This window comes from Diabrotica virgifera, chromosome 3 (assembly GCF_917563875.1).
Source record: "Diabrotica virgifera virgifera chromosome 3, PGI_DIABVI_V3a".
Taxonomy (NCBI): Eukaryota; Metazoa; Arthropoda; class Insecta; order Coleoptera; family Chrysomelidae; genus Diabrotica; species Diabrotica virgifera.
The window spans coordinates 200,082,334-200,105,653 of record NC_065445.1 but is presented as its reverse complement, the minus strand read 5'-3'; the positions used below and the strand labels follow the sequence as shown (position 1 = coordinate 200,105,653).

The window sequence follows — 23,320 nt, the reverse complement described above, 5'->3', positions numbered from 1 at the left end:
CAATTATTTGATCAAACTTGACAGTCAAACTTGACTAGTGACACAAACTATACATACTAACTGTCACTTTGTGTCACTAACTGTCAAGTTTGATCAAATAACTGTCAATTATTTGATGGTGAGACGGGGCCTTAAAGTTTGAACTTAGGTTTCATGGTGCATAATTTTTTAATAGATGAAAATACAATAGTTCCTAATTTGGATCAAACTGAAGATAATTCTAATGCAAATATTTTAGCACAAATATCAAAACAAAATAAAAACACAAATAATCAACCTCAGTCAACGTAAAATTCTGGTTAACATTAAAATGTTAATTATATAAAAGTTTATAAATTTTATAAAATATTTAAAATCAGCTGTGTCTGTAGATGCAGTACATACTACTATAACGTGACACAGGGTGACAAACAAAATTTCGACCAATCACGTGCCGAATTTCATACAATTTTCGATACAAGAACTTGCATAGTGTCATACAGGGCACAAATGTAGGTACAAGAAATGATACAAGAAAATGTATACAAGAAACGATATCAGAAACGATATTAGAAATGATACAAGAAAATGCATAGTGTCATACAGCCTTTAACAACAAAAGAATCGCCGTTCGTGTCGGTTCTTCGCAAAGTGTAGTATCGTGAGAAACAGTGTAGACACGGCTTAACACATGTAGACATGGCTTAACACATGTGACAGCCGTCAGCCGTTGGACTTCTTTATGGTGGTTTCACGTTTCAATTTCAATGTTTTTGTTTTGTTTGCTTGGTTCTTGTTCTTGGTCTTCTTGTCTTGCATACTCCGGTCTACTCCGGTAATACTATATATTATTTATCTATATATGGTCTTCTTGGTTCCCTGATAGGCAAAAAGGCAAATTTTGTACTTTGTAGTGATTTCACGTTTTTTTTTTATGTAAAATTATCATTGGAATACATAAAATAAAGTGTAATCAAATGGAAGTCAAACAAGAAATTAGCGAGGAAACGTGTAAAATAGAAATAGAGTATAATGATTTGGATGATACTCTTTTGGATAGCTTTAAATGTGAAATTCAGGATGAGTCTAAAAGGGCAAGTACTCCTGGCACCTATGATTCTTTACACTTTGAAGAAAACTACATTGCAACAAACCTATTTGAAGAAAATCAAAAAACTGAAAAAGGTTAGTAATAACAAAATATTTAGTAGTACTATAAGTAGTATAAATAAGAATAACTTTCAGTTTCACAATGCTTTTGGGTTTTTTGTTGATTTAAATGTGTTGAGAGGGAGGCATTAACAGACAATAGCATTGACTATTATTTACCTAAGTATTATATGTATATCATTTCCTTACTTCTGCTGTCTCAACCTATTATAGGCCAGCGTCATATTTATAGGATACTAAAAATTTAATTTTTTTCAACCATTAAAATTTATTTAAATTGTAAGAAAAAATTTACCCTCTATATTTTATGATGTAGTAAACTGATTAATACATAACAAGTATTTCAAATGTTAGCTGAAATATATAGTCTCCCACAGTTTCGCCCAACATTACCAAAATTTCATATCAGCACTTTTTTGTCTCTCAATGGGTTATTATTGTTGAGTAAGGTTTATTACATCAGATAGTCATAAATAAATCTCGTAAAAATACATTGCTGAACATTAACTCTATAAAGTTTGTTTTATCCTCCTAGAAGTAGGATGCTGGTACTTAGCGATATCAAAATATGGAACAATTTTAGTATTGAATTTATCTAAATCTGCACCGAAATCGTTGGGGATTTTTAAATTTTGTTTATTGCAATTTGCATAAAAGTTTTGTATTTAATCATATTTGGGGAAGATATAAATTTTGAACTGTGCCGAAGTAGGGTATATTGTTATAATTTTGACTTTTATACTGGAAAAACAATCGGTAAAAATTATCATGAAGATGTAACCTTAGGATCAAGAGTAGTAGGTACTTGATCAAAAGTCAAAGTCAAAATTTTATTTACGCATATAGCATTTACAGAGTAAGTAGGTATAAAACAACAATAATTATAAAAGTACAAAGGATAGTTATAAGTATAACCTATATAGTCTTACAAAGTTAAATCATTAGAATATACATACAAGTCAAAATATATTAAAAGATTACTATAACAATAACAAGATGTCGTTGTGACTAGATTTTTTTTCAATAATTATAAAAACACTGAAACATATATATATATATATATAACAAAAAGTTTGGAGGTAATAAATTTGAAATCAGATTACATATTTAATAAATAAGACACATTTTACCATAATAATTTTAACATTAATTTGATAGAAACTTTTTTATTTTACCACTAAATTTATTTAAACCATCATTAAATAAATCCAAATCACACTTTTGTAACATTTCATTTGTTAATTTGCTCATTCGACAAATAGGCGAGTTAATGCCATAATTGGTTCTATGAAACTCAATGTTAAGTAGTTGGCTATTTCTGGAATTAATAGATGGAACACGCAGGCCAACAGCTGCCAGGAGATCTGGGTCATCAACAATAATATTATTTATGATTTTATATATTGTACAAATATCTAAATAGTTCCTTCTGGTTTCCAAAGGGGTTAAATTCAAAAGCCTCATGATGTCATTAACATTTATCTCTTCATAAGGTATTTTTAGTTTGTGACCTATTCGTCCCAAAAACTTTCTCTGAACTCGTTCAAGTTTTTCTTTGTGCACAGTGTAATATGGATGCCATATAGGTGCTGCATATTCTAGAATTGATCGCACTAAGGAACAGTAAACTTCCTTTAAAACAAATATATTGTTAAAACATTTTAATGTTCTAAAAACAAACCCTAACAACCTCATTGCTTTATTTGTAATCAGATCAATATGGTTTGAGAAATTTAATTCACTATCAAACCATACACCAAGATCTTTTATTAGGTAACATCTTTCAAGGCCTACCGAATTCAGAGTGTAATTGAAAAGAATAGGCTTTTTTATTCTGCTAAATGTAATGATTTTACATTTATTTATATTTAATGTTACATTAGTATTACACCAATTTGAGAAGATATTGAGTTCTCTTTGTAAGTCTAGACAATCATTTGGAGACTTGATGATGTTCAGTATTTTGACATCATCTGCGAAGGCCTTGAATAAACAGTTAGTAAAAACATTCTTGATATCATTAATAAATACATTGCATAATAAACTTGATAAGTGACGACCCTGTGGAATTCCAGAAGTAACAATGATTTCAGATGAGATAAAGTTCTTCATTTTCACAACTTGTTTTCTTTCTTTAAGGTTACTTTGAAACCAATCAAACATTGATCCATGAATGCCCAAGGCAGACATTTTTCCAAGTAAGATATTCTGATCAATTTTGTCGAATGCCTTAGAGAAATCGGTATAAGTTACATCAACCTGGTACCCATTCTCCAAGGCACCTAACAAGATATGCTCATAACTTAAAAGATTAGAAACTGTTGACCTACCTTTGGTGAAACCGTGCTGTTCAACAATAATAATATCTCTAAAAAGTGGATTTAATTTATCTGCCACCATTGCTTCGAAAACCTTTGGAATAAGTGAAGTCTTAGATATAGCTCTATAATTTTTAATATTTGACTTATCTCCATCCTTATAAACGGGTGTAACAAAAGATTGTTTCCAAACAGCTGGAAATTTTCCAGTTTTCAAGGATAGGTTAAAGATTTTACACAAAACTTCTGAAAGGACATATTTACAGCTCTCTAAAAACAATACTGGCAGATCATCCGGACCCTTACTTAATGATGGTTTCAATTTGCTTATTCTATCAAAAACATCCAACACAGAAAATTCCATACCACCAATATCTAAAAATTTTTCATATCTAAAAGACATGTGTGTATCTTCATATTCCGAGAAAATAGATGCAAAATGTTCAGAAAACAACTCAGTTATTTCCTGGGGATCAGTTGTCTCTCTTTCAGAAAAGGACATACACTGTGGATACTCCAGAGAACCCTTTTTTGAATTTACAAACCGCCAAAATTCTTTTTTGTTAGATAGTTGGGACTCTAAATTTTTTAGATAGTTCTTATATGATGTTTTTGATAATTCTCTACATTGAGATCTTATGTAAGAGAATTTTAAGTAATCTTCATAGGAACTTGTGCTTTTGTATGTTATATGAGCTTTTTTCTTTTCAATAATAAGATGTTTTAATTCGTTATTCATCCATTTTGAGAATTTTGGGGATTTGTATCTAGATCTAGGTGTAACAATAATATAGAATACTATGTCATAAAATTGAGATACAACAATATCGACATCTGCTTCCTCAGAAATGAAACTCCAATCCACACAAGACAGATGATAATTTATTTGTCTAAAATCAGCACATTTGAAGTTATAATAATAATAATCACTAAGCAATGGTATTGAAGCATCAGATAGAACAAAATCTAACTCAAAAGCTGGGTGAGGGTCATCCAATTTTAAAACAGGTTTATCACTTATGACAACATGTACATCCTTATGGTTGGAGAAAAGTAGATCCAAATAGTTGTTATACCTGTTTGGAATTGTGCCTGCTATTGCATTACTAACAGCTTTACTCACCTGACTGCTTGTTATAATGTGGTGCTTGATATTAGATTGCATTGCTAAACCCGCAAGTCACTGGGTGTTTTTTGAGAATTTATTTACCAGCAGAGATTTGTTAATTCATTTACAAAAATGTTGATACCAACCAACAGGAACCTTGCGGGAAAATAGATTACTTATCGAAGTTTCCTACACAATATACAAGATACGAAAACCCGTAGGAAAGAAGCTCGTGGTTCATATGATTTTCAGTGTGACATAAATGGAAAAATACTTTTTGTATGGAACGATAATGAGTGTGTTACTATAGGATCTAATTTTGACAACAGGGCTTTTCATCCATTGTCATTTGTTTCGAGCTACTATGATGTGTCACATAATATTAATATATCTACGCCATACATATTTGGTTTGTATCATTGGTATATACCAATAATGTACGACATAGACATATTAATATTATGTGACACATAACAGAAGCTCGAAACAAATGACTGTGAATGAAAAGCCCTATATAGAACATCTCGCACAAGCTAGTAGATGGGATCACAATCTCAAAAGAACACATTTGATTTCTCAACAACACGTGTTAAAAATTATCATAACTACATGGAAGACCTGGACCAACAAGACTGGTTTGTTGGAAAATATTGTTGGTCAGAGCCAAGAAGTGGTATTCTCTACAAATTAGTCAATAAGTCAAATATTACTTTATTAGATTTTCGTTGATCTGTAGCAGTTTCCTACCTAAAATTGGCTCGTAGTTCAAAGAGTATTATAAAAAGATAGAGGACATCATCAGCAAAAGATTTTATGGGTGTAAGATTAGATGGGAAAGGACACTTCATGGAACAACATAAAATGCAGAGACGATGTCAAGGTGAAAATTGTAAAGCCAAACCACTAACATACTGTAGAAATTGTACTGTAACATTGTGTAAAAATTGTTTTATACAATATCATAAAAAATAAACGTGTTTTTATTAGATTTAAAAATATTTTATTGTTTTAAATTCATTCATACATACCTTCAATTATGATAACCCTAATGCCCAGCGTCCTACTTATAGGACGGGTCATAATTAAAAATGCAAAGGTGTAAATTAATTTCATGAATATTTCCTGATTAAGAACAAGATTACTGATAAATTATGTATAACCAAAATTTTGAAATTTGAAAAAGAAATAACTTGGGCGTTAATGGGTTAACACTCCGTTGGATGATGGTGGTCTGTCAGGGCAAGGCTTGGACATAAAACGTTATTTTTAAAAAATAGTCTTCATTATCAGTACCTTTCATGTTCATGGACATGAACACCTATATGTTACACTATAAGTACATACTTATTTTACAAAAAATCGAGTTTTTTTTTTCAAAAATAATTACTTGATCCTGATAAACCACCCTTGTTTGTTTATGTACGTTTTTTCATATAACCTAATATATTCCTAACCTAACCTTAGATTTTCTGAGCTTAAAATAGGTCGATTTAAGCTAACTTACAGTCGGAAAAATGAAAGAATACCCATGAACGATCATATCAATCACATATTATTAAGATAATTAATAATCTATCTCTTTCGTTTTTTATTTATAAAAAAAAACAGCAAATACAAAATATGTGATTGTATGTGATTGATATGATCGTTCATGGGTATGTTGATAATAACAGAAATAGAAGGTGTCAAAGTTAAACTTTTATTTTATTTATTCTTAAATATTTCCTAACAGGCATGGGATAATAACACGAAATTTGGTAAGTGGGAATTTTTTGGGATGAAAAATCTAAATTCGCCACCAAAAATGATGTATTACCTCACTTATTACCCTCACTCTATATACCTTTTGAATCAAAACTTTTATTCTCTTAATATTCTTACAAGACCATCCCTACATAATTCACAAATATTTTACGGCTATCCCTACTTTTTCTGTCTTTACACGGCAAATTACGTGTAGTAAAATTCGCAGTGGTATGGATATGTAAACATTACTAGAATGTCATTGTACTTGAAAATGTCATCATTAACTTATAGAGATGGCTTTTGAATGTTCTTGGATAACTGATATTTGTATAATTGCAAATTATTAATTCAGTTAATAAATGTGATTATTTCATTCATAGGAGATTCTGACCAATAGAAAGCTACAGAAATAAAAATTAAACTGATTATTTCATTCATAGGAGATTCTGACCAATAGAAAGCTACAGAAATCTGAATTAAATCGATAATTTTTGATAATCTCCCGTCGTTAAGTATATTACGTCAGATGCCCTTCATTGCTACGAAAAAATACATTCAGTGACATTAATGACAATTAATGTTTTAAAAATTATAAAAGCGATGACTTTCAATCGTCAAATATTTATAAAAACTGTGTGGTTAATGGTACTTACATAAATAAATTACAATAAAATTATGGTTTTGAACAGTGTTATTCATGAAATAATCGCAACAAATTGCACTTGACCTCTGAAATTAATATAGAATTTTTGCTCTCGTGACACTTTGACATAATTTCACTCGCCTTCAGCTCGTGAAATTAAAACTGTCAAAGTGTCACTCGGGAAAAATTCAACAATTTCAGAGCTCTTGTGCAATTACTACTGATAATTTTTGATAATATCCCGTCGTCAAGTATATTACGTCAGATGCCCTTCGTTGCTACGAAAAAATACATTCGGTGACATTAATGACAATTAATGTTTTAAAAATTATAAAAGTGATGACTTTCAATCGTCAAATATTTATAAAAACTGTGTGTTTAATGGTACTTACATAAATAAATTACAATAAAATTTTGGTTTTGAACAGTTTTATTCATGAAATAATCGCAAGAAATTGCACTCGACCTCTGAAATTAATATAGAATTTTTGCTCTCGTGACACTTTGACATAATTTCACTCGCCTTCGGCTCGTGAAATTAAAACTGTCAAAGTGCCACTCGGGAAAAATTTAATAATTTCAGAGCTCTTGTGCAATTACTACTGATAATCTCCCGTCGTTAAGTATATTACGTCAGATGCCCTTCGTTGCTACGAAAAAATACATTCAGTGACATTAATGACAATTAATGTTTTAAAAATTATAAAAGTGATGACATTCAATCGTCAAATATTTATAAAAACTGTGGGTTTAATGGTACTTACATAAATAAATTACAATAAAATTTTGGTTTTGAACAGTTTTATTCATGAAATAATCGCAACAAATTGCACTCGACCTCTGAAATTAATATAGAATTTTTGCTCTCGTGACACTTTGACATAATTTCACTCGCCTTCAGCTCGTGAAATTAAAACTGTCAAAGTGTCACTCGGGAAAAATTCAATATCAGAGCTCTTGTGCAATTACTACTGATAATTTTTGATAATATCCCGTCAAGTATATTACGTCAGATGCCCTTCGTTGCTACGAAAAAATACATTCGGTGACATTAATGACAATTAATTTTTTAAAAATTATAAAAGTGATGACTTTCAACCGTCAAAGATTTATAACAACTGTGTGTTTAATTGTACTAATGTGTACTTACATAAATAAATTACAATAACATTTTGGTTTTGAACAGTTTTATTCATGAAATAATCGCAACAAATTGCACTCGATCTCTAAAATTATTATCGAATTTTTGCCCTCGTGACACTGACATAATTTCACTCCCCTTCACTGTGTGTTTAATTGTACTAATGTGTACTTACATAAATAAATTACAATAACATTTTGGTTTTGAACAGTTTTATTCATAAAATAATCGCAACAAATTGCACTCGATCTCTAAAATTATTATCGAATTTTTGCACTCGTGACACTGACATAATTTCACTTCCCTTCGGGTCGTGAAATTAAAACTGTCAAAGTGTCACTCGGGAAAAATTCGATCATTTTAGAGCTCTTATGCAATTACTACTGATAATTTTTTCACTAACTATGTATTCAGTGATTGTAATAATTTATATGTACAACATAAACTAATACTAAATCGAGAAAAGAGGAAAAGTGGTAAAGTGATTTTTTAATAATATATTGTTACTATGGAACGCTTACAATTTTGAACATCTTTAACAACAAAATACTTGGATCACAGAATATATCTTGATGTATTCTCTGCTTCTATCTTCCATAAATAATACACAATAAATAACTTTTTATAAAGTTCACGTCTTAAATCAATTATTTATCAAATACACTATATATCAATATTATTTAATCAACAACTCAAAATATTCCCGATTCATGTCAAATATTTAAAATTGTCACTGATTGTCAGTGTCTGACTGACAATATTCTATTCGACTGAGTGCGTTGTATGACAAAGAAAGATTTGGAAAATATTACCACGGACATTGTGTTCATTTTTTTCGAATCCTGAAAAAACCAATAAGTAAATATTTTTGAAAAATCTAAACACAGAATGAAAGACTAAATTATTACAGAGGGCCGAAAGTCCCTTAGAATAAATAAAAAGTTTATTTTGAATGAGATATTTGAAATTAAAAAAAAACACTAAATTTTCTCTTAGTTTTTCACCCCTGTAACTTATTAAAATAAACATTACAGAAGTTCTCAGGGACTTTCGGCCCTCGCTAATAACGTAATCTTTCATTCTGCGTTTAAATTTTTCAAAAATGTTTTATTAGTTTTCTCAGGATTCGAAAAAAATGAATCCCCATTTGAATAGCATTGCAGCCGATAATACGTACCCATCCTCTTAAATGAAATAAGTTGAGGATATGTTTGGTGAAATTGGGATTAGAGTAGTAACAAAAAATATTGGCATTAGATGCATTATATGGCATTGTATTTCCATGCAAAGTTTCATAAGTAGCTATTTTTTTGTTTCAAAGATATTTAGTTGGTCCCATACTTCATCCCAACGCTGTATACTTTTAAAGTGTCATAAGTTACATGAGTAAAGGCAATTGTAAGAAACATATTGAGCATGTTATAGTATCAGAATAAATGCTGTAAGTGTAATGAACTACTCGTAGTAAACCCGAACATCTTTAACTTATTTATTTCATTTATTCCTAAATACGTTTAGGGATAAATGATAATATCTAAATAAATTACGTTTAAGAATCAAGGAAATTCGTAGACGACCGAGTGGAAGATAATATTATCGAACGTATTACAAGACAAAATCCAGATATACCAGCAAAATTAATCAGATTAACAAAAATGACCCTGGATGGATCTCGAGCTAAAGTAACAACAGAAGAAGGTAGCACAAAATCAATTGCAATAGAAACAGGAGTGCGACAAGGCGATTACCTGTCAACCACATTATTCAACATAGCAGTAGAAGGAACAGTCAAGGCCAGCAAAATTAAAGGAACTATAGCCCACTCCTCAACACAAATAGTTGCATATGCAGATGACTTAGCTCTTATGGGAAGAGACAAGGAAATATTAAAAGAAGCAGTAACAATCCTGACAAAAGAAGCACGGAAAAGAGGTCTAGAAATTAACGAAGGAAAAAAATATCTACTCTGCTCTAGAAGAGAATATAACAGGACGAGAGAAATCAAAATAGAAAACTACACTAAAACTACACAGAAAGAGTCCAGCAATTTAAATATTTGGGAGTAATAGTTAATGGCCAAAACAAGAGAAGTGAAGAAGTAACGGAACGAATTCTAGCAGGCAACAAAACATACTGGAGATATCTTAGGCTTCTGAAGGACAAGAACTTATCCAGAAAAACAAAACTGAAAATATACAGAGTTACAATCAGACCAGTAGTTACGTACGCAGCTGAGACAATGTGCCTCACGAAAAAAGATGAAGAAAAATTGAGAATATTCGAAAGGAAAATCCTCAGACGGATTATGGGCTCGATAAGAATGGACAACGGAAAAGTGAGAAGAAGAATGAACCATGAACTAAGAGACATAATGAAGGGAGAAGATATAGTTAGATTTATTAAAACACAGAGGCTGAGATGGCTGGGACACATAGAGAGAAGAAAAAACGACTACTGATTAAGAAGATCACCAGATGGAAACCAGAAACTGAAAGACCAAGGGGAAGATCCAGAGAGAGATGGGAGGACCAGGTCATGAGAGATATCAAAATTCAGGAAGTGAGAAACTGGAGGGAACTATGCATATATCGAAATGAGTGGAAGAAAATTGTAACGAAAGCTAAGTCATACAACAAACTTTGGCAGCATACAAGTGGAATGCGGAGTGATTCACCGCAATAAGCGAATCCGAGAGCTCTAAATAAGAGCGGCAAACATTCCACCCGGAATGAAAAGCCCTGATAATGATGATTATACAAGACAAAAATAAAGATCGGCGGGGCATGTTGCAAGAATGAAAGACGACAGGTGGACAAGAACATTGCTTGAGTGCAGACTACGGGCGGACAAACGAAGCTGAGAAGACACCCAACGCGATGGACCAAGGACTGCAAGAGAATCGTGACCAAACGGATAGCAGAGGCGCAGAACAAATGAATATGGAAATATCTGGAGAAGGTCTATGTTCAACAATAGTCAAATCAGGGCTGATTGATTATGATGATCCGTAAATACAAAACGCTGTTATAGACCAGTGAGGATAGCATTTGACCTTGCATTACGAGCTGCCTCAAATTTTATTTTTCTAATCTTTAGGGGGGGGGGGCTCAATAGTAGTGTAAATTTAAAATCTCGACTGAATTCCGCTGTTGCGTTAGCCACCATCTTGATTTTAAACGAGAACAGATTTTGCTCAATATCTCCGCCATTTTCAACTTTTAGACAAAAATTGTAACAACTAAAATTGTTGAAAATATGATTTTCTATAATTTATTTTATTACAATTTTTTTGTGCAGTCGATATTTTCCGAGTTATGGCGGAAAATAGTGACAGTTAGAACATAATTATTGAATTATCTCATTTATTATTAGTTTTACGATGAAAATATAGTTATAAATAGAGATAATTAAATTATACATAATTTTGATCTCTTTTATTTTTTTGCTAAAATCAATATTTAAGGTAGTACGTATGCAAGACCTGATTGATTTTATAGCAATTGTTTTTGTTCAATATCTACGCCATTTTCAACTAAAATTGTTCCAGATATGATTTCCTACAATTTCTTTTTAACAATTTTTTTTTCATGCGGTTGATATTTTCCGAGTTAAGTGGGAAAATAATAAAATGTGGTGGGGGGAGCACAATTATTGAATTGAATCTTGTTTCCGAGCTGCCCCAAATTTTATAATTCTAACCTTTAGGGGAGATAGCAGTGGTGTCATGGTGTTCCAGAACTGTCAACCGCGTTCCGGCACTGGTTAAAAAAAGAAAAAAAAATAGAGAATTTAGGTTTTGTAAATAAAATATAACGTAACTTGTATTAAAAAAACAGAGTAATATTTTACTTGTAAAAAAGTTAATGAAACTGCGTACCGGCACTGCTAATTTTGCCATGACACCACTGGGAGATAGATAGTAGTGTAAATTTAAAATCTCGACTGAATTCCGCCGTTGCGTTAGCCGCCATCTTGATTTTAAACGAGAATCGTCACTCGATCTCTAAAATTATTATCGAATTTTTGCCCCCGTGACACTGACATAATTTCACTCCCCTTCGGGTCGTGAAATTAAAACTGTCAAAGTGTCACTCGGGAAAAATTCGATCATTTTAGAGCTCTTATGCAATTACTACTGATAATTTTTTCACTAACTATGTATTCAGTGATTGTAATAATTTATATGTACAACATAAACTAATACTAAATCGAGAAAAGAGGAAAAGTGGTAAAGTGATTTTTTAATAATATATTGTTACTATGGAACGCTTACAATTTTGAACATCTTTAACAACAAAATACTTGGATCACAGAATATAGTATCCTGATGTATTCTCTGCTTGGATCTTCCACAAATAATACACAATAAATAACTTTTTATTAAGTTCACGTCTTAAATAAAGTATTTATCAAATATATCAATATTATTTAATCAACAACTCAAAATATTCCCGATGCCATGTCAAATATTTGTCTGACTGACAATATTCTATTCGACTGAGTGCGTTGTAAGACAAAGATAGATTTGGAAAATATTACCACGGACATTGTGTTAATTTTTTTCGAATCCTGAAAAAACCAATAAATATTTTAGAAAAATTTAAACGCTGAATGAAATACTAAATTATTACCGAGGGCCGAAAGTCCCTTAGAATAAATAAAAAGTTTATTTTAAATGAGATATTTGAAATTAAAAATCACACTAAATTTTCTCTTAGTTTTTCACCCCTGTAACTTATTAAAATAAACATTATAGAAGTTCTCAGGGACTTTCGGCCCTCGCTAGTAACGTAATCTTTCATTCTGCGTTTAAATTTTTCAAAAATAGTTATTAGCTTTCTCAGGTTTCGAAAAAAAAATGAATCCTTATTTGAATAGCATTGCAGCCGAAAATACGTACCCTTCCCCTTAAAAAAGGTGTACTACATTCATCTCGCTAAACGCTGTTTTTCGAGATAAACTCATTTTAAATCTGCGATACAACATATTTTTTTGCATAATACCATTGTAGTTACACCCGAAAAATTAATTTGAAACCATAATAATTGTGTTCAAATTCCATTTGAAGAAATTTGCCATACATTTTTGGAGATTTTTATGGTGTTAAGTTATTTTTCGGGTGTAACTACATGCAAGAAATTGAATTCACTTCAGTGCCCAAAAATGAAACAATGAGTCTGGTAAATTCACTCTTAACCAACAACAACATCCAACCCCAAATCATTTCACCGATTATAGATATCCTTCAAATTTGTCTGTCACAAGATTTTTTCATATTCAATAATAAATTTTATAAACAACCTGATGGTTTAGCAATAAGCAGTTGCTTATCCCCCTTCTTAGCTGATGTTTTTATAGATAATTTAGAATCCAATTATATCATGAAAAACACTGAAATCTTACACTGGTTCCGATATGTTGACGACTAACTCGTTTTTATCTTAGGGAATTCCGATACAACTAATCATCTTTTGTCTAAAATTAATGAACTCCATCCCAACATTAAATTTACTATGGAACTAGAGTCTTCTAATGCCATCAACTTTTTAGATCTGTCCATTACCAGACTCAATAACCAATTCAACTTTGGTATTTATCGCAAGCCTACAAAAACAGATCATGTTATTCATGCATCCTCCAATCACCCCCCCTCCCATAAATATTCAGCTTTTAGAAGTTTCATACATAGATTATACACTATTCCTTTATCAACTCATGAATACAACAAAGAACTCAATATAATTAAACAAATAGCTATAAACAATGACTATAGCCCTGACATCATTGATAAACTTATCCGTAAGAGATAATTCTAACCAAACCCTAATTCAACCTCCTTTATATAGGTCATTGCCATTCCATAATTCATCCATCTCTGAAAAGATTAAACATTCATTCATCCATCTCAGTAGCTCTGACAACATTCACATTTCAGTTAAAGTACATAACACTGTTAGTAAAATCTTAACCAACACCAAAGACCCCATCCACTATATGAATCGCAGTGGTGTTTATAGATTGTCATGTTCCGACTGTGATGCCACTTATGTTGGCAGAACTTTTAGATATCTACAGTTCGAACTTCTGAACACTCTAAACGTGACAATACTTCTGCTTTTTCCCACCATCTTAAAATAAACAAACATCATCTTAATGTTCCAGAAGGGGTGCCTCTGATTCACAACATTTAAGATAAAAATATACTCCGATTAGATTTGTATGAGGATTTGGAGATTGTCAAGGACATACGTTCCAGCCCTAATTGTGTTAACCGTCAAACTTCGTTAAATCGTGACTTCACTCCTATTCACCGTCAATTATTCCCTTAGTCTATAATCAATCTATTTATCTCATATCAATTTCATAATTTGTTCTCCCTACTCTCTTTATTCTTCTTCGCATATAATATTTATTGAGGATCATTATTCTGTTATGTCCAATTTTTCCAATAAATGTAAAAGACATTCACTTCATTTCTAGCTTCATTTGATTTATTTTACTCATCTGTAATTACTCTCTTGATACTATAAATTATGAAATTACATCTATTCTTATTTCCACAGTGTCCATGCTTCACATGATACAAAAATTTTTCTTTTATGACAATCTTCATTTTTGTCATTCTTGACAACTTGAATATGTACAACGAATTACCATATCTTTGCATGTGATTTCAATAAATAATTTCACAAATCTACAAATAATTTCCAATACAGATTTCTCAACCATTTTACCTTTCTATTCTAATCATATACAGGTTTTTTATCGTGGCTTTGTTGATGGTGGTGATTGGATCGTTCTCATAAACAATCCGTTAGTTTACCTAAAGCCCAAATTTTCCATTTTGTCAAGATTATTATTTGTGATCATTAGGCTGGCAGATATAATATGTGTGCCTTTGCGTGCCTCCTATATCTTGTGGAGGTAAGTTTAGGTACATATGCCTCAGTTGGTCTATTGACCACATACATACTCATTCTGCTTTATCTTAGCTATGTTAAAACAACTTTACCTATTTTATCAATTTAATTTCTGAACTCTTTGCAAGACCTTATTTCACTCTAAATTTATTATACTATCATTCTTTAGTTTACCCAAAGCCCAAATTTGCCATTTTGTCATGATTATTATTTGTGATCATTAGGCTGGCAGATGTATGTATGCGTGCCTCCTATATCTTGTGGAGGTAAGTTTAGGTACATATGCCTCAGTTGGTCTATTAACCACATACATTCTGTTTTATAACTTTATTTTATTTTCTTTCCTTTATTATTTTTAATTTCTCTTCAGTTTAGAGAACCAGTAATTCAAGGTAGACATGTTTTATTTCATAATGATACATTTCTACTTTGTTCTACAACCCTAGCCTTTTTTCTTCTTTTCTAATTTTATTTTCATAAAAATTCAGACAACCATTTTGTACTTCAATCTTATTTACTTCACACCATATTTAGTCCTGTCGCCAGGGGGGGGGGTACAACGGCCTCCTTAATTCAGATGGACTTACCCAAGTTTTTTATGTATTTTGACCCGTAGAACACGAATTTTTTGGGTAACAGTTGATCCGGATGTCGATAAAATTGTTATAAACAAAGAATTTGAGGAATTACATAACAGCGATTCCTCGCAAAACAAAACTTTTTTTTTATTTTTTGGGCGATTCTAAACAAAAAATGTCCTTACAACTTTTTTTGTAGAATGCATAGTTTTCGAGATAAACGCGGTTGAACTTTCAAAAAATCGAAAAATTGCAATTTTTGAACCCGAATAACTTTTGATTAAAAAATAAGATAGCAATTCTGCTTACTGAATTTGAAAGTTCAAATTAAATTCTATCGGTTTTGAATATTTGCATGGCTAAAAATTAATTTTTTTATTGTTAAACAAAGCTATAAACACACAGTGTTTCCCGTGCCCAATGCATGCGTTTTAATGCATGTACGTAATCTACGTAGAAATTGTCTGTATGCGCGCCTACTCGTTCGATTTTAAATTAGAAATGCATTGAAAACATCATTCAAGCACTATGTGTTAATAGCTTTGTTTAACAATAAAAAAATTAATTTTTGGCAATGAAGATAATAGATAATCAAAACCGACATAATTTGACTTGAACTTTCAAATGCGGTAAGCAGTATTGCTATTTTATTTTTTAATCAAAGTTATTCGGGTTCAAAAATTGCTTTTTTCGATTTTTTAAAAGTTTAACCGCGCTTATGTCGAAAACTATGCATTATACGAAAAAACTTGTAAAAACATTTTTTGCTTAGAATGGCCCCAGTAATACAAACAAATGTTTTGTTTTCCGAAAAATCGCTGTTATGTGATTCCTTAAGTTCTTTGTTTATAACAATCTTATCGACATCCGAATCAACTGTCACCCAAAAAATTCGTGTTCTACGGATTAAAATACATAAAAAAAACTTGGGTAAGTCCATCTGAATTAAGGAGGTCATTGTACCCCCCTGGCGACAGGACTAATTAACGTACTCTTATTTTTGTTTTTATTTCCCTTTCAATTTACATAAATTCAGGCCACCAGTTATACTCCTAATTCTATTCATAGTCTATCATTTTTAAACTAACTGAAATTCCATATCATAACAGTCGAACTCCATATTTATTAATACTTTTACTTTATATTCATTTTATTTAAATTTTTCTTTTATTTTACTTCTTTTTTTCTTTATTCTTTTCTTTTTGAACAAGTGACGTCATTACCTTGTTGGCAAAATTTTCGCTTTCAATATTCATAGAATTTGTGACGATAATATAATTTTATGGTCTAGGTCTAGAGTACGCCAATAAATTAAGTAAAACGTGTTTTTGTACCGTCTTGGACGATATAAAAGTCGGATAGAAAAACCTAGTTGATCAGAGGCGTGCGGTCCATGGAAGCGGGGGAAGCGCCGCTTCCCTATTATATACTTCGATATAACAAAATACATTATTAACTAATATTTAATTATCAAAAATTTTCCCCAATCCCAGTAATCTACATATTATTACCTAGGCAATAGGCATTGAAAAATATTAAAAATTAATCGCATAGGAAGGAATTCAATATGCACTATGCACACAATTCAACTACTCGGTCCACCCCTGACAGAAGCGCATCTCAAAATCGCCGCTTGTCATGCAGTTGTCCCGTATAAAAATTGGTCAGGGTTCAATGACGGCACCCACTAGTCGCGCGAATTTTGGTACCCTGCAGAAGCGATCGTTCGATCGCCTTCCAAGAGTGGGATGCTCTGACTGTTACTGCTTCTAAGGGGTGCTTAGGTACATACATTCGCTTAGAGAATATTTCGATTTAAATTTTTTGCAGAGATTTTTCCTTTTACTGATCTTTTATTTGACATTTTACAGATGAAGTCAATTGACATTGCATTTTGTATAAGACAAATTATTAATACGATAATTAAAAAACGAGAGCAGTTTAAAAATATTTGGGATAAAACTGAAAATATGGGGTTTGAACATGAAAGAAAAAGAATGAAGATTGATAATGTCGACAACAGAACCATTTTAATAACATTCTACAAAAAAATGAATTTTCGCTTTCAAAATTTTAACGAATTAAAATTTGTAGAATTATATAATATATTCTTATTTAATATTTCTAATTATAATTCATAAAAATTTCCCACAGAGGAATTTATTTCACTACGATTAAATAATGAAAATATTTTGATATATGCCAGCTTTGCATTAAGTATAAGTTAAGTGTTGTTTATGAAACAACTCACAAAGATATACTCAGAAATCTGGGTATTTCTTATAACTACTGGTTTAAAAAAGTCCCTGTGTGAAGTGTCCAAGTTGTGTGAATTACTACAAACTATCCCAGTCACAAGTGCATCAGTTGAACGAAGTTTTTCAGTATTAAAATGCATTAAAAGTTTTACAAGAAATTCAACAAGCGAAGACAGACTTTACACGTCCATTGAAAAAGACCGAATTCAACAATTATCAGAAGTTGATAGGAGAATAGAGCTCAAGTATAAATAAGTGTCATATTGTTGAAAGTTGTGTGTTGTGGAAAATGCCTCGGAATTAAAAAAAAAACATTTAAATAGATATCTTCTTTAGGAAACGAAGCCCGGAGCGAGGACTTAAGGCCCGAGCAAGCAATACAGATCAATGATAGGTCACTATAGTCACTAGAAATAGCGGCAATAGAGTGCCTCACGCATGGATCGGGGTAGGATTTAGTGTGTGACTCCTTGTACCCAGGACGTCTCACATAAGCACTTTGCTGATAGAGATCCCCTATAGCGCATCAGAGTGTTATCAGGTGAGAAGTGGCTCGACCCTCTACCCTTAAGAAAATATTTTTATATCCTTATTGAATCGCTTCCCCTTTAGAAAAAGTCACCGCACGCCACTGTAAGTTGATTATTATTCTTGGAGCGTTGATCGAAGAATAATAAACAACAGCGAGGTATAAGAGGTGAGTTTATGTAGGTAGTATTTCCCGACCATTTTCCGCTGTCGTTTTGGCGAGCTGAGCGAATCCGACAGTTTTCCTCTTGCCTTATACGAGCGGTGATCGTATATCCCTAATATGTCTTTTCATCTGGCGAGCTGAGCGAGATTCCCTTTCTTCCCTTTCCTTATACATTCATGTCGTATTAATAAAAGCAATTCCTATTTCACGCGATCGTCAAAATCATTCATTCATGTACAAAATATCGTCACATCGGCCCGAACAGAAAGCTCGATGCGTAGATTATAAATATATTTTATTAACGAAATTAACGAATAATTAAGGCTAATTATCTTATCTTTTGTATGTTTTGATTCCAAATAAAAATGTCTTAAAAAGCGAACTCTTTTCTTCAACTGATTTAGTTACCTTATTTATTTATTTAATAGTTAATTAAATTCATTCATTTAGAATTTGTTTGCAATTTTTTATAATACAAAATAACTTACATACATAAAATCCCCTACTTAGAAGGTCTTGTCAATAGTCTTTTAATGTCAAATTTCAATCAGTCTGTTTCCTACTGTCTTCAACATAAGCATGTAGTTTGAAGCCAAGATGAAGACTCCATTATGGTTTAAATACACCTTATTCCTTTAACATCGACTTATTGTCGCTCTCGATGTAGCCGAGATGGCTAATATTTTATATTGGTAAGGTCATTCGACCTACCTCAGTAGCTAGTTTCAACTACTTTGGATCTGGAGTAAGTAACCACATGTCTTAATTTTCCCCTCTTTTTAACAGTCAAAATTTCAACTTTGTCATTTTTATACAGTGGTTTACTTGTTTTAGACTTTAACCTGATGATGGACTGCTTAGTCCGAAAACGTTTGTTTGTATAGTACTAGTGATGTACCCACTTTGAGTCCAACTTAAATCTGTTTTAAGAAAAAAAAATTAAATAAATTATATACCATCTACAAGGGAAGATTTTTACTTCTTTGGAATTTTTATTATGGTATACAGCCAAAGAGAGGCATTCATTCATTTTTATAATAATATACAAATATAAATAAAATGACTGATAATGAGCAGTAAAAGATCGCAGTAGACGGAACTCATCATCTCACTTGTTCGTATACACTAGATTATAATATATCGCTGCTGGTACCTATGATTAATGTGATTCCTAATACATTTTCAGTGGAAACAATAACTCTTTGATAAGTAAAATAATAAAATAAGAAAATCTACGGTTTCGTTTTGATTAAAATCTGTCTTCTTCCATCCCCGATAGTAATATTTCTAGGTCTACCTGTTTTCAAGGAGGCTCTGAGGAAGACAGATTTTTACCATCACGGCCGTAGATTCTCGATATAAATTAAAACAATTTATATCGCAGTATGGTTAGAACGCCCTCTAACGGGGAATAAGCGAAATGAATTTCGACTCGATTCGAGTTCTCTGCTTAACCCAGGTATAAGAATACCAACAGGCACCGCTAGGAAAACATTCCACTTTGCGGTTCAGAGAACCCATATGAAACGAGTCTGTGTACTCTATACAGAGTATGGCATTAGTAAAATAATAAAATAAGAAAATCTACGGTTTCGTTTTGATTAAAATCTGTCTTCCTCCATCCCCCGATAGTACTATTTCTAGGTCTACCTGTTTTCAGGAGGAAGACAGATGTTAATCAAAACGAAACCGTAGATTTTCTTATTTTATTATTTTACTAATGCCATACTCTGTATAGAGTACGCAGACTCGTTTCATATGAGTTCTCTGAACCGCAAAGTGGAATGTTTTCCTAGCGGTGCCTGTTGGTATGGTTATACCTGGGTTAAGCAGAGAATTCGAATCTAGTCGAAATTCATTTCGCTTATTCCCCGTTAGAGGGCGTTCTAACCATACTTCGATATAAATTGTTTTAATTTATATCGAGAATCTACGGTCGTGGTGGTAAAAATCTGTCTTTATTATTTTACTAATGCCATACTCTGTATAGAGTACACAGACTCGTTTCATATGGGTTCTCTGAACCGCAAAGTGGAATGTTTTCCTAGCAGTGCCTGTTGGTATGGTTATACCTGGGTTAAGCAGAGAACTCGAATCGAGTCGAAATTCATTTCTTTGATAAGTGTTGGCGATACAATTTTCTTTATATGCGTGTCCGCGAGGATTATAACTCCCAAACTATTTATGACGAAAAGATTTAGTTCCTAGTAGATGCCGACGAAAACAATTATTCCCCTTTCTGTTCTCGCAAAGAAAATAATTCCTGGAAGATTTACAGCGAAGGAATAATTTTTCAATAAGTGACCGCAAAAAAAAATAATTTTGTTAATGTAAAATTGTTTTGAAAATATTGATTTTTTGCAAAATTGGTTTTGCATTGGTTAAACAAAATTGTTTAAACAAATTGGGACCACTTTTAGCGTGGGCGACTTCTTGAACCTTATTCTGGGGTGTATCACGATTGTGATTATGTAAAAAAATCTCATCGGAATATTTTTCCAACGAAGCCTCCGTTTTCGCTTTGTCTAATAGTTGGTTTGTATTTTAGATTATCTCCAAGATGAAATCAAAATGGAAATTATGGAGAAACCCGTTGAAGATTCATCTTACAAAGGAAATGAGATGAGTCGACACATTGAAGGAAAATCATTAAATAAAAATATGAAACTTGTTACTGGAAAAAGACTTTATAAATGTGAAATTTGTTTTAAGCAATTCGGTAAAGCAGATCATTTAAAAGGACATTTGAGAGTACACACTGGAGAAAAACCGTTCAAGTGTGAAATTTGTTTGAAACAATTTTCTCAAGCATTGACTTTAAAAAATCATTTAAGGACGCACACTGAAGAAAAACCTTATAAGTGTGAGATTTGTTTTAAGCAATTTAGTCAAGCAGCTACTTTGGAAAAACATTTAAGAGTACACACTGGGGAAAAACCTTATAAGTGTGAAATTTGTTTTAAGCAATTTAGACACGCAGATAATTTAAAACAACATTTGAGAGTGCACACTGGAGAAAAACCTCACAAGTGTGAAATTTGTTTTAAGCAATTTAGTCAAGCAGCTACTTTGAAAAAACATTTAATAAGAGTACACACTGGGGAAAAACCGTATAAGTGTGAAATTTGTTTTAAGCAATTTAGTCACACAGATAATTTAAAACAACATTTGAGAGTACACACTGGAGAAAAACCGTTCAAGTGTGAAATTTGTTTTAAGCAATTTAATAAAACAAGTCATTTGAAAAATCATTTAAAAACACACTGGAGAAAAACCATAGATGTGTGAAATTTGTTTTAAGCAGTTTAGTCAAACACGTACTTTGAAATCTCATTTGAGAGTGCACACTGGGGAAAAGCCTTCCACTGTGTGAAATTTGTTTTAAGCAATCTAGTGAAGCAAGTCCTTTGAAAAGACATTTGGGAGTTCACACTGGGGAAAGCCCTTACCAGTGTGAAATTTGTTTAAAACAGTTTATTCAAGCAAGTGATTTGAAAAGACATTTGAGAACACACACTGGTAAAAAAGTGTGAGAGTTTTTTTAAGCAATTTAGTCAACATAAATAAAAAAAATGGATCCTGGTCAGCAAAACTGCAACGTTTAAGTTTTCTGCATGTAGAATAAAATGGATACCACCAAATCCCCGTCTACTTGTGAATTTTTATCGACACCTGCGAGTAGAAGATGATGTGAGCTCACATCAAATTGAGTTCCCACGCCATGGTAAATTTTCTTCGCGCCAATAAAGCACTTGAAGAAACTGTGTTTTTTAAATCTTATAGCTTACAAGCCTCAAATGTCAAGGGTTTTGTGGGAATATCTCTTCTATTTCTCACAGATTCTAATTACTAAGCGTCGTTCCCCCACTATGGGTATAAATTGGAGCATTCGTATCAAACAAGTCCTGTTTTAGTCTGTTATCCATGCAAGATGCATTGCGACGTTGATTTATTGTGATCAGTATTTAGAATTATGAGTTTCTACGGCACGGTCAATTCTACCGTACCACCTAGTATTTGAGAGCCATTTCTACCGCCCGGCTTGATCTTTAAGAGTCAATTTTACCGCACGGCCTTATCCTTTGGGGCCAATTCAACAGTACTGCCCATATTTGAGGGGCTAGTCCGCTATGTACCGTGTACTTCACTTTTCGCAGGCCACATGGAGCTTGCCAGATACTCTTACTTGGCCTAGTAAGTTACTAATTATTATCTGCTTACTGTGAAGAGGCAATATGTCATTCTTGTAGCGTGTGTAGTCTAGAGAGACACCTTTTTGTGTTTATTTTACTGATAAAGTTCATTGACATTCTGAAAAGTAGGTCATTATTTTAATGTGGTTAAATTGATGTCATTATTGACTATGTTTTTATTTAAAATGGGTGATCATTTAAGTAATAGATATTCTCATTGTGTAATTTTTTTTGGTGTAATTATATTGTTATAGAAACAAAAAAAGCTTTTTTTTATTGTTTGTAAGTGAACGTTAAGATTTTTAGATTTTATTTAGACTCAACTTTTTATTTTTTTGATTAACTATGCAGTTCATTTTTTGCTAATAAGAATGGTCGCGTTCATCAGACAGAGAGCTTGGAATCGGCTTGCAATCGGATTGGAAGCTCTTTTACTAGTGAACGGTGCGCTGAATTAATCGGATTGGAAGCGCTTGCCATTTTATTCAGCCTTAAATTTATTGTGCTGTGATAGCTGAATCCCGCCAACTTTAAAATTAAGTTCAAGGTAAAATGGACAATTTAATTAAAAT

The 23,320-nt window shown here is 32.1% G+C and overlaps 1 protein-coding gene across 2 annotated transcripts; it reads left to right on the top strand.

The window, feature by feature from the left end:
- The first annotated feature begins 681 nt into the window (after positions 1–681).
- LOC126882294 (zinc finger protein 239-like) lies at positions 682–22,316 on the top strand. 2 transcript variants are annotated; one of them, XM_050647157.1, is made up of 3 exons: positions 682–814; positions 948–1,164; positions 21,104–22,316. In XM_050647157.1, exons 1-3 carry the CDS (start codon positions 722–724, stop codon positions 21,841–21,843), a joined length of 1,050 nt encoding a protein of 349 aa, XP_050503114.1. In that variant the 5' UTR covers positions 682–721; the 3' UTR covers positions 21,844–22,316. The 2 variants fall into 2 exon arrangements, with proteins under 2 accessions (XP_050503114.1, XP_050503115.1); XM_050647158.1 differs by having other exon boundaries at positions 682–1,164.
- Positions 22,317–23,320: the final 1,004 nt, after the last annotated feature.

Bases quoted from the DNA above. Each gene is read 5' to 3' on its own strand.
- LOC126882294 (XM_050647157.1), top strand. From the start codon at position 722: ATGGTGGTTTCACGTTTCAATTTCAATGTTTTTGTTTTGTTTGCTTGG. The intron at 815-947 runs GTAATACTATAT...CATAAAATAAAG, and splicing joins GCATACTCCGGTCTACTCCG to TGTAATCAAATGGAAGTCAA. The intron at 1,165-21,103 runs GTTAGTAATAAC...TTTGTATTTTAG, and splicing joins AAATCAAAAAACTGAAAAAG to ATTATCTCCAAGATGAAATC.